The sequence below is a fragment of the Miniopterus schreibersii genome (genome assembly GCF_964146895.1).
Source record: "Miniopterus schreibersii genome assembly, chromosome: 5".
NCBI lineage: Eukaryota > Metazoa > Chordata > Mammalia > Chiroptera > Miniopteridae > Miniopterus > Miniopterus schreibersii.
Genome location: NC_138106.1, coordinates 36,557,568 through 36,570,116, shown reverse-complemented (window position 1 = coordinate 36,570,116; position 12,549 = coordinate 36,557,568). Strand labels below are relative to the sequence as shown.

The 12,549-nt window shown below is 35.4% G+C and overlaps 1 protein-coding gene across 3 annotated transcripts in view; it reads right to left on the bottom strand.

Annotated features, from left to right (window-relative positions):
* The window catches only part of VPS8 (VPS8 subunit of CORVET complex), a 200,586-nt gene that overhangs the window by 140,687 nt on the left and 47,350 nt on the right, over positions 1-12,549 (bottom strand). For all 3 annotated transcript variants that reach the window (XM_081138242.1, XM_081138241.1, XM_081138243.1), the window contains 7 exons: positions 12,210-12,317; positions 8,185-8,265; positions 5,758-5,928; positions 2,931-3,005; positions 2,121-2,156; positions 1,105-1,195; positions 640-686 (listed from right to left, as the gene is read on the bottom strand). In XM_081138242.1, the coding sequence (XP_080994368.1) occupies positions 640-686; positions 1,105-1,195; positions 2,121-2,156; positions 2,931-3,005; positions 5,758-5,928; positions 8,185-8,265; positions 12,210-12,317 (609 nt within the window). The remainder of the gene's footprint in view (positions 1-639; positions 687-1,104; positions 1,196-2,120; positions 2,157-2,930; positions 3,006-5,757; positions 5,929-8,184; positions 8,266-12,209; positions 12,318-12,549) is intronic.

Below are 12,549 nucleotides of genomic sequence, written 5' to 3'. Positions count from 1 at the left end.
TATAGAACCCTAAATATTTTAGCAGATACTGAGAAAAATCATTTGTGTGTCTAAAGATGACCACTTTCATTTTCTAAATATTTAAACTAATTTGTAATATAATTTTTACCAATGCACTTGCACATTAAAAAGGGAAAGAAATGAGTACAGTAAATTAATTCAACCAAGTCTAGACTAAGAAAACAGCCAATAGTAAATATTAGCATTAATCAGATTAATGCTAATTAGTAATAATAATAAAACATCAGCCCTCTGTATTACCTTAAGTAACACACACACTTGCATATATATTTCTCATAATTACTAATCGGTTTATAAAAAATACTAAATGTCAACTTTTTATGGGCTATAATTAGGTTCAGAAATAATCCAGATTCCAGCCTTCTTCCTAAAATAGCCAAAAGACTATTTTACTACTTTATCATCTTCTTAAAAGAGTGAACAAGGGGGAAAAAAGGTAATAAAAATTAATTTAAAAAACACTCAAGATTACACCAGGGAATTATAATCTGACTTGCTATTTTTTATACATGGCCTCCTTGACTGTAGCCATTTACCTAATCATGCCCTAAGATTATTAGCAAATACTCAAAGCAAATCTGTGCTGTACCCTAGTAAAGACCCTATTAAAATACTCACTCGATCTGCAACAACAGCCTTTCGCTTACTGGCATCCCCTGATAATCCTACAAGCAAATTCCAAATGATAAGAAAGTTAAACCACACTTTCAGGAATGAAACTGTTCTGGTCATAAGTTGTGCTAAAAATACATATATTTATAACAATCCTTAGGTATCAAAATGTTGGATAATATGCTATCATAGGAACACCTCACATCTACTGAACCAGATAGCAAGCATATCAAGTACTTCCCTATTACTCTAATAGTAAATTTTCCTTATGGAATGAAAGAATTTTAAAAGTGACAATTAAAATTCTACATCCTGTATTTATCATTAACCTTTTTCACTGAAATCTGTAAGGTCTGGTAATATATTGCTTATAAAATACTTAAACATTAAGCTAAAAAGTGTTCTATGAGTGATCAGTATTACTCATTCTATTTCAGAAAAATGTCTACTCCACCAGTATTGCTAACTTACCCACAACCGCTTTTGCTTTTCCTTCATGGAAAGACCATGCAAGAGCCAAGGCTTCTGTAAGACAATCTTGTTTCAGGAGATGATCCACTCTCTAAGGTGAATAAATGAGAGAAGCTAGACCCCTTTGTCTGACCAATCACAAGTCAAAATTCCTATTCTACCTAATATCTTTCCAGAAGTTGCTGCTTTGTAGCTACAATTATTCTAATAACCATGTGAATATCTCATTTCTGAGAAAAGTAATTTCTCAAAGCACTAGATAGTACAGTGACTGAATAAGCTAGTATGCTATATTGTCAGCCACAAGGCCCAAATATAAAAAGAGAAAACAACTAGAATGTCACTGTAACAGAAATGGTTAGTTGCTTATCACAACATCCTTTCACTCCCTCATCCTTAATAACAAATCCCAAGTTTATTTGAGACAGCAATAAACCAGCTAAAGGACATTTCTAAGACTCCCTTATAGTCACTTGGGACTATGTGACTAAGTTCTAGCCAATGATAAGTAAGTGGAAGTGTTGTTTGGTATTTCTGGGATGTCACCTTAAAAGGCAGGGGCCAGCCCTTCTCTTCTCTTTCCTTCTTCCTGGAATGTGGACTTAACAGCTGGACCTCTAGCAGCCCTACTGAAACATAAAAAGACCCTGGGACTAGAGTCCACAACAAGGATGGTGGAACAGAATAGTATACTAAAGACCATGGAGCTGCCACACTAGGCACATACTGCCTACCTCCAAGATGCTTTTACGTAAGAGAGAAAGCTTGAAGCCACTGTTGAAATTTGAAGCAACAGTTGAAGCCACTGTTATTTTGAAATTTCTTATGTATGTAGCCAAACCTAATTCTAATTTATAGTGAGTTTTATAAAATCAAGTACCTAACAGTTACAATGGTTTTGATGTACATTTCTGAAATTAAAAAGCACAAATCCAAATAATCTTTTTTTGGCAAAGTTAAAACAAAACATTAAGATGTTATCAATTCAACAACACATAAAATTACTTTGAACTCACCTCTCTCCAGCTCCTCAGCATCATCACATAAACAGACTGGAAAACAAAGAGAAGGAAATTAAAATGAACATCTTTTTTTTGTTTGTTTGTTTAAATATATCTTTATTGATTTCAGAGAGAGGAAAGGAGAGGGAGAGAGAGAGCTAGAAACATCAATGATGAGAGAGTCATTGATCGGCTGTGGCCCGCAACCCAGGCATGTGCCCTGATCGGGAATTGAACCCTGATCGCCTGGAACCTAGGTCGACGCTTAACCACTGAGCCATGCCTGGCCGGGCAAAATGAACATCTTTAACAAACTTGTTAGAAGACACATTTGTCCCTGTCTGACATCTCATTTTACATCTCTTTAAGTAAAAACATTTCATGCTACAGTTAGAAGTATTTACTAACGGGTCTTCAAGGGCCCACATTAAGGAGTAAATCAAACAAACATTTAAAGGTTAATAAGTCTACAGTCTAAGGAGTTAATGAATATATCCTAAGCTGATCTAATAAAGGACATCTTAATTATATGATAAATATACATGATAAGGTATCTTCCAGGACATGAAAAATGTGAAGGAAGAGTATAAAAGTATATCCCTGAATCAAGAAAATAAGCATCCTATTAGAATCTAAACAAAAGTAAAAGTGTGGCTAAAAGTGTAGAAAATAATTAGCTAAAAATCATGACTATAACCCCTAAAAGTTTTAGACTACTACTTATCAATATTCCCTCTGTAATGCACTGCCCTCCTCACAAGCAACCTCCTTCAGCCCCAACCATCCTGACACAAACAAATGCCAAGTAACAGTGGAAGAGCTTACTTTGGTCCCCAAGTAAAAGATCTGTCCACCATAGCTACTGATGGATTGATAGCAAGCCTTCTCTCCAACCAAAGCCTGTAAAAAAATAAACCAAAAAGGTAAAGATTACATGAACTAGAAGTCTCATTATGTTTTAAAGAATGTCAATTACAGAGACAACATTTTAGGTCAACATGGTTTCGCCCCATAAGTGAGGGGGTTTCTTTGATTTTCTATAGTTTGTCCATTTTCTATTTAATTGATTTGTGTTCATCTTTATTATTTCTTCCTTTAATCTACTTTAAGTTTATTTTGCTCTTTTTTTAAAATTTTCTTAATTAAGTTAGAAGCTTAGATCACTTATTTGAGATCTTTCTTCTTTTCTAATGTTAGTATTTAATGCTATATATTACCCTCAAAGTGTGGGGTGGAGGGGGGTCAAAGGGGGGATATACGTTAATACTTTGTAAGTATTAACAATAAGGATAAATTTTTAAAAAACAGATTTAATTGTAGATCACAGATTTTGATACATTGTACTTTCATTTAGTTCAAAATATATTCTAATTTCCTTTGAAGACTTTTTTCTGACTCATGGTTTATTTATAAAAGTGATATTTAATTTCCAAATATTTGAGTTATTTCCAAAGTGACCCTGATGATTCCTTCAACAATTTGTTGAAGCTTCTTTTATGGCCTATCATATAATCTATATTGGTGGATGCTCCATGTGCACTTGGAAAAAACTTGTGCTTTGCTTCTATTGGGTGGAATATTCTATAACTGTCAGTTAGGTCAAGGTGATCAACAGTGTTTTTATAAGTCTTCTATACCCTTAATGATTTTCTGTCTACTAATTTTATTAATTACTGAGAGAGGAGTTTTAAATTTTCCAAGCTATAATTGTGCATTTGTCTCTTTCTCCTTTCAATTTTGTTAGTTTTTACTTCATATCCAGTGTATTTTTCATCTCAAGCACTTTAGTTTTGTCTCTAGAAATTAGATTTACATCTTTTAATATCTTCCATGTCTCTACTTAACTTTTTGGACATACAGACTATAATTATAACTGTTACGTCGTTGCCTGCTAATTCTAACATCTGTTTCAAGTTTAAGTCAGTTTTGATGGATATTTCTCTTCATTATAAGCTGTGTTTTTCTCCTTTTTGCATACCTAGTAATCCCTGATTGGATGGCAGACATTGTGAATTTCACAGTGTTGGGTCCTGGAAACTTCTGTATTCCTATTAATATTGTGCTTTGCTCTGGGAAGAGTTGTTACTTGGAAACAGTTTGATCCTTTCTGGTCTTGTTTTTAAGATTTCTTAGTGGGGATGAGAGCAGTGTCTACTCTACTTCTGATAATTCCCTACTGAGGCAAGATGCCCTGAGTACTCTACACAATGCGCTGTGAATCATGAGGTTTTCCATCTGGCTGGTGTAAACGGCCAGTGTGAGCACTGGCTATAGCTTCTTTGAAATCTTACATATATTTCTTTCCCTGGTCTTGGGTAGTTTCCTCACATGCATCTATTGATTAGTAATTAGTAGTTTGCTGAATACCCAAGGGGAACCTTTGTATAGTGCTCTCCTCACCAGTACTCTGGCCTGTTCAGCCCACCTTTGGCTTCCTGCAGCCTTAGCTCTGTCTCAACTCATGGAACACTCCGAGCTCCAACCGGTTTCCTCCCCCATTAGCTACATGGAAACTCTCTCAAGGATAGACACTGGGATACTCATAGGGCTCATGTCATTTGTTTCCCATTTTGTCAAGGATTGCTGCCCTTCATTACCTGATATCCAGTGTCTTGAAACTGTTGTTTCTTTTTCTGATTTCTTTTTTTCCCAGACAGGAGAGTAAATCCAGTTCCCATTATTTTATCTTAGCCAAAAGCACAAGTTTAAAGTCTGACTTAAAAAAAATACTGTAAGGTATTTTTAATAACCACTCAGACACCAGAAAACATCTAAGGGTGAGACAGTAATTATTCTTACTTTAGAGAATTCCATTCCATTATATTATTCTTACTCTGGATTTTTTTGGTTTCTAAATTCTGAGGCTGGAAGACCCTTTCATATTTTATGCTCTGAGGTTCTAATATCTCAGGGAGACTTGAGCAATGGCTTCATATCATGCAGCAAACACTCACTGAACATGACCATCATTACTATTTTTCTCAAGAAATTACCCAGGGAAGCCTCAAAATAGTCTAATTTCCTACTTAAAGATTAAGGAAACATGAGATAACAATTCAAAGTAATTTAACTGTAAACAACCTTTGTAAATTGCTAACGCCTATTATTACAGTTATTTAAAATACAGTAAAATTAATACTAAGATCGTAATTTTCATGTCTTCCTTCTCTCCAGGCACCAACATTTCATCTGTCTCCTACTCCTAAAGAATCTTCTTTCTTTCTCTCAAAGCCATCTTTGCCTTTTAATTCCCACAACCACCAGACCTGTTCAAAGCCTCATAGGTTACCTGTCACTAGTCATTTACCCCTTAAATCTATTAGCTTTATTGTCACCATATTAAACTTTCTAAAATATTTTACTTTTATAATTTCTTTCTCATAAATTTCCAGTTTCATTTTATTATCTTAGTATAAAAGTTAAAACTCTTTGGCATTAAATTAGTCATATTTCTGGATAGAAAGTAACAGGAATTATTGTTTTAGTTCACATTCCTGAATACTTAAAAACACACCCATGTCCACTTCAATCTAGTGGCTTCTAAAGAAATACCTCAAGAAACAAAACTCCTCAGAGTTTCTATTTCTAGAACAAAACAGCAACAAAATACCAAGTTTATCAAGTCAATACTAGGATAATGGGTTACCCTTACCAGTGCTTGGCTAACATTTCCTCCGGTAGCTAGTGATTTGAAATGGCTGCTATTATAGACCAACTGAACTTCTGAGATCTCCACTGTTTCCAGTTCCTCTTGAGTTTGCCGATCAATCACATGCAACTTCTCGGCGCTGTCCAAGAGTACAACTGTGCGTGAGTTTATCCACTGCAATTCAAGCACACAACAAAACAAAAGTGAGGCCCATCCCATGCCATCATTCAGGACAAGAAGAAAGGTTGGCTACTCAGTTAAATACATTGAGGACCTTATCCACTTAATAACTTGATAACAATGCAATCACAGCAAGAACTACTCAGTAAACAGCCCAGAGAACAACAGGAACACAACACAGTATTGAGTTTGACAGTGCTAAAATTACACTCTCCCAGTCTGAAAGAAGGCTCACAAGATCTCTAATACATATATTACAGGATATATTGGCTTTTATAAAATTTTTTCAAAGGTACATTGGCACAAATAACTTAAGCAAAGTGACAAACTGACATCAATGAAACAAAAAGGCAAATTAAATCTCATAAACCTATGTGGCCAAAGGATGATTGTTGGCATTTAAGTGATACATATTTTAAAACTGAAGCTATTAAAAAAATACATTTCCTTCAAAATCTCCCTAAAATTCTTAGGAGAGTTCTTTGATTTATTTCTCTATATCTTCTGAATTTTCTTTAATAAGTACTATTATAACTTTTAAAATAATAACTACATAATAGTTTTAAAATCTTCTGAAGGATGCGATTTTGATAAATGTCTTGGGTTTATGTATGAGATTTTCAAAATATATTTTTTTAAATCTCAATCCCTCCCAAGAAATGAAGTTTTAATATCTGCTCAATTAGAATTCTAAATTAGAGGGAGCAAACTAATTCCCCTGCATGTTATCTCCCTGGTATTCATGTTGCTTTATTTATGTGGTCTATCCCATGTTATCAAAGGTTATCTGCATGCCATATCAATGACAACCAATTTAAAAATACATCAATTTTCTTTTGACATTTGCTGAAGATATGCTCTATCACTGTATAGTAGCTACTACAAGGGGAGGGTTTGCTTTTCTGTTTGTGTGTGCGTGTATGTTTCTTTCAAAAAAATCTCTCTCAGAAAACAGAGTTTGATACTCAAATTTTTTACAAAGAGCTCCTATAAGTTGTGCTCTTGATCACTTTGAAAAACAAAGTATCATTTAGGAAAGTCACATTTTTTTATTAGCCTTATACAACCTCAGTCAGTAATAGTTTTTAAATACCTTCAAAGATTACCTGATTAAAACAGAGGGAGAATCACAGAGGGAAAAAGTTTGCAGTTTAGCAATTATTCCTGAGGTTAGAATCTCATAATTACGAGTGTTGACACTGTTGTAAACAGCCTTTTAAAGGTAATTTACAGTTAGTGGTCACATCATAGATAAGCCACAGGACAAGGAGAACAGCTACTTGTGGTTGGGGAAAACTTTTCTAGGGAAAGAATCATATGCTGATTTTAAACAGAAGTGATGATGAATTCTAGAAAACTGTGTTAGATGATTCAACAAGGGGTTCTGACAATGACAAAGACACTGATGTTTTATATGCATGACGAGAGGTTGAACAAAGTTATTTCATGAAATGTGTATAAGAAAAATCATTATTTCTAAATCAATAATCTAATGTGAGATTAAAAAGCAATGTGCAACTAAATTTATAAATCTTATATAATAAAGATCTATTTCATCTATAATCCTAAAAAGTTTCATTTTATCAAATTGGAGGTAAAACTTTTTCTAGCCTTTTTATTGGAAAAATGAGGCACTGTCTTATATTTAGGGTTGCCTATATTCATATATCTAAAGAATGTTTCACTGGGTATTGATATGCTAAAAGCACTAACGAGAGAAACCCAGAAATATTATAATTGTACTATTATAGAATTAACACACTATTTAGAAAAAGAAAAAAATTGACACAAAAAGAAATATACTATTTTTTTTTACACCAAAAAGTCACCTAGGACTGAGATGTATGGTAGAGCAAGAACTCTGCAAAGTTTTTAGCCACAAGAAAAGAGTAGGTTATGTAAGTTCCTGAACCAATTAGGACAAACTCAAAAGGATAAAAATATGTTTACAAAGAAAGTCAGGCAATGATCCTGAAGAAATCCACCTAAATTCTTCTAAACTCCCCTTTGAGCTAATTAGTACATTAAAGAAAACTTTTGTTTAGCAAGACATAAGGCCAAAAGACAAGAAAAATAATGTGGCATCACACCAAACTCAGGCTTTATTCAATATAAGCAAGACTTCACTTCTGTCCATGTTTCATATATCCTAAAGGCATGTTTCATGGCAGAAACCCTGACAGCTTTAATATACCATGGACTCAAAACAATTACATGCAATAAATGGGGGTAGTTAATTTGAATACTCACAGTAAAGTTGATGAGGTCATAGTATAGGTGAAGATGCTTTTGCTTAGTAACATGTATTGCTCCAGATTCATCTCTCTTAACCTGATGAAATAAAAACAACCAAAACATCAGCTATTATTTGAGAGACTTTTTAAAAGATTTATCTTTATCGTTGAAAGTATTACAAATGTCCCCTTTTCTCCCCCCATTGATGCCCTCCACCCCGCTCCCTCCCCTACCCCAGCCCTTCACCACACTATTGTCTGTGTTCCTGCATTATGGATATGTGCGTGTAAGTACTCTGGTTAATTTTTGAGGGACAATTTTAGATACTTAATTATGCTCCACCTAGAAAATTGTTTCCATTCAGAGTATGGATAAGCCAAAAATACTGATAATTAAAGAAACTACTACACAAATTACAGAAATCATCACACCATGATTTGTACCAAAATCCAAGACATATCTGGTCAGTGATTTAGCTGTCAGTATGAGCAAATTCTGTAATGTAATATCCAGACTGTCATAATTCAGAACAACCTAACTTCAATGTACCACTGACTGTATTTAGTTAGAGTTAAAGCATAAAACAGGATGGTGACTTGGTGTGAAAAGTCAAACAAAAATTCATTGAAAGAAAAAAAGCTGGTGCAGTGACAAAACTAGACTTCTCTGATATGTAATACTATTACAGCACAAACAACACAAAGTTTCTCCAAAGAACCTCAGTGTCAATATTTTATTTATATGTGTGTACACATATACTCTATAATCTTCAATCATCCTTATAATTTGCTTTCTCCACTTCTGCTCCAAGGGGATAGGGCACTGAAGAAGAGAGACAGAGTACAATGTACAGCTGACCCGCCTGAAATTCATGACATTCAGTTCAGCCTGAATTTTCTTGCACGCTCCCCCAGGATAGTGTTTTAGATTTCTCCCTTTCCCTTGAAGTGCCAATTCCTCTTTGCCTTCTAGTCCCATCAATGCAGTGTTCACCTCACCAGATACCGTAACAAACAACTGACACCACTTAATGTGGGCCTTTCGTGTACTCCCATCTTCACTTCCCTAAGTCACTTCCCTAAATCACTTCTCCTGTAAGACAGAAGCATGGCATCTAGAGCCATGGGTTTAAGAATAGGTTCCACTACTATAGCTGTGTGACCAAGGGCAAATCACTTATTCCTTCTCAGTTTCATTTGTAAAATTAAAATAAGACAGCACCAAATTGTTCCATATCTTGCATGTGTTGAAAGTGTTTCATAATCGAAAAGATCAATGCCAACATTGACTAAGATTTGCTGAAGTCCTTGCTAAAGAAAATCATTTCACCTATATACACTCTAAATCCTACGCCCATCACTGTTTATGACTACACCTCCCTTGATATCATATTTAATCACTCCTTTTTAAGGGCCCTTTTCCTCTTGCTGTCTAACATGTTACTGGCTTTTCTATCTTCAAATAAAAAACAAAACCCTTCCCTTGATTTACTTCTTACAGAGATGTAACTATTGCTATGATTGTGTCAGTTTGCTCTTCTGAATGCCCATTTCTTTAACAAGGCTCTATAATCTAGCTCTACCTACATTCCCTTGATAATTAGTTGTCTGAAAAGTTTCTAATGAACTAATTCCTGCATATCCAGTGGTCTTATCTTTGGTCTTCTTCCTTGATCCTTCTTTGGTATTGCATCACTCTGAAATTGATACTGTCCTGAAACCTCTCCTCTTTGGTCTCCAGTATGATGCAGTACTCTCCAATTTTGCCTCCTACCTCTACATGCCTTTATAGGAACCTCCTTTCCTGTTGCCTTTTATTTATCCTTTCCCTTGTATGAGTGTTCACTAAAGTTATGTATGCTCTAGCTTTTGATTTTCACAGTTTCAACTACCTTCTCTATCCTGGAATTCTTATTTGTACTCCAGACCTAGACTGACATCTGCCCAGGACATTCCCCAATACAACACTTGAGAGTTCTAACTCTCAACACCTTCACTTCTAACTCAGCACACTTAAAATTTTCCTGACTTTAACTCTTTGAATATTTCATGCTTTTAAAATGTAAACTCAAAAATGAGATGCTTCGTTCATGTCCTTCAGTTCCCAGATCCAACAATATGAGAAGCCTTGTTTTTCCTTCCAAATGTCATCCCTAACTCTCACTACAACCAACCATCCTTGTCTAAAGACCTCACATCTGCTTTATTACAAAAGCAAAACCTCCCTTTTCCCTCCTACAATCTATTTGTTTTGCTATTTCTATAATGATCTTCCTAAAATATCATTTTAATCACATCTTTTTTTCTTTTTTTCTTTTTTTTAAAATATATCTTTATTGATTTCAGGGAGAGGAAAGTATACGGAGAGAGAGACAGAAACATCAATGATGAGAGAGTCATTGATCAAGCCCACAACTGGGCATGTGCCCTGACCGGGAATCGAACCCCGATCACCTGGATGCCAGGTAGATGCTCAACCGCTGAGCCACGCCTGGCCGGGCTTAATCACATCTTTTATCATTTTAATTACCTAAGAACCCGTGATGGCTCCCCATTACCAATCTAGGTCAGTTATACATAATCCAGATCAGGGGTTAGGAAACTTTTTTGTAAAAGGCCACACAGTAAATATTTTACAACTACTCACAACTACTCAACTCTGCCACTGCAGTGCAAAAGCAGCCACAAATAATACATAAGTGAATGGGCATGACTGTGTTCTAATAAAACTTTACTTACAAAAACAAGGAGCCAGCCAGATTTGGCACACAGGCCATAGTTTGCCAAGCCCTAATCTAGATCCATGCCATATTTTCAACTTTGTTTTCCACAATAGGTTTCTCCCTGTCATTAATTCTATAAACATTTATTAAACATCTATACACAGGCACTGTCCTAGTGGCTGAAACAGAGCAGTAGAGTTGGTTTTTAGATTTATGGAGCTTTCAGTCCAATGAGGAAGAAAAATATTAGACAACTTATTTAAAAAGTACTGAATGTTATCAAAGGAGAAAGCTTCACGGGTGTATGCAGCAAGGAACACTAACTGAGTTCAGGAGGTCGGGGAGGGCAGTGTTAATCAGGAGGTAGATAGAGGGGAAGAGAGCACAGAGTTTTCCCGGTAGAGGTGATAGCATGTTAAGACACTGAAGCCAGAGACTGGTTAGAAAGCTACTCCAGAGCCCAGGCTAAAAATGTCTGTGGTTTAGCCTAAGGAAGAAGCAATAGGGGAGACATAAAGAGAGTAAATTAAGGAGATTCTGGAGATAGAGTCAACGGATGTGGTGATGGAGCAGAAAAGAAGGGAGAAGGGTAACTAAAAGGCAATTCCTAGATTTCCAGCAGGAGAAATTAGGTGGACAGTGCTGCACTTGCTTAACTGAGCTAGGAAACCCAGGAAGAGATTACACAGGCACGTTCTTCTTTATAAATTTCAGTTCATCTTATTTCCCCCAATTAGCATATCCACCACCCCCTACAGTATTTGCAATATATCCCTCATAACGTTTTCCATGGCTTCTCTAATCCATACAAATCTCTTCATACTCTAAACATACCAACTTTTAATCTCATCACATAGTTGCATCCTTAAACTGTTCTCCCCAGTAGTAATGAGCAAAGTGATGTTGCCTTTCAAACAATATTTTAGGGTTTATACTTCCTTCAATTGCGTCTTATGTCCATCACAGTGTAGAGAACACAGCAGGTATTCAATGACACAACATGTAAATAAGTAAGCCATTAATATAGACATATGTACATACACACACAAACACCATTACATACACAAACACCATTAATTATTTGTTTGTCAAGAGATGGAACTGAGAAACACACCATGAAAGGGCACAGAGCAGAGGGCAATCGGTTGTTTTCCACATTAACCATTAAAGCCTTATATAATAATTAAGTAGGTCACTCTCTCTTCAAATAATTATGATATCATATTTCTTCAACACAATTAAATTATTGATGAATCAGAAAAAAAAAATATTTTGATAAAGGACTTTGTAACAGATCTAGCATCATATTAGGACTTACCAAAAGGAAATGAACAACATCCCCTCTGCAGAAAGCAAGCATGGGATTCACATAATTATGAGCCGCCACAAAGTGCCAAGCCAGCAATGGGACACTAGAAGGGTCCATCTAAGTGAGGAGAAGGCCAAAAATGTCATCAGTTAACAGACATTTGAGAAAACTGATTAAAAACACCACCTGACTGGTGTTCCTTAGTAAAACTTCTTCCAATTTCTCATTAAAAGGCCAACGAAGCAGGGAATGACTGGGAAGTGTCACAAGGAAACTTTCTGGGTTGATGGTAATGTTCCACATCTTGATAGAGGTTTGAGTAACAAAAGTATATACATTTGTCAAAGTT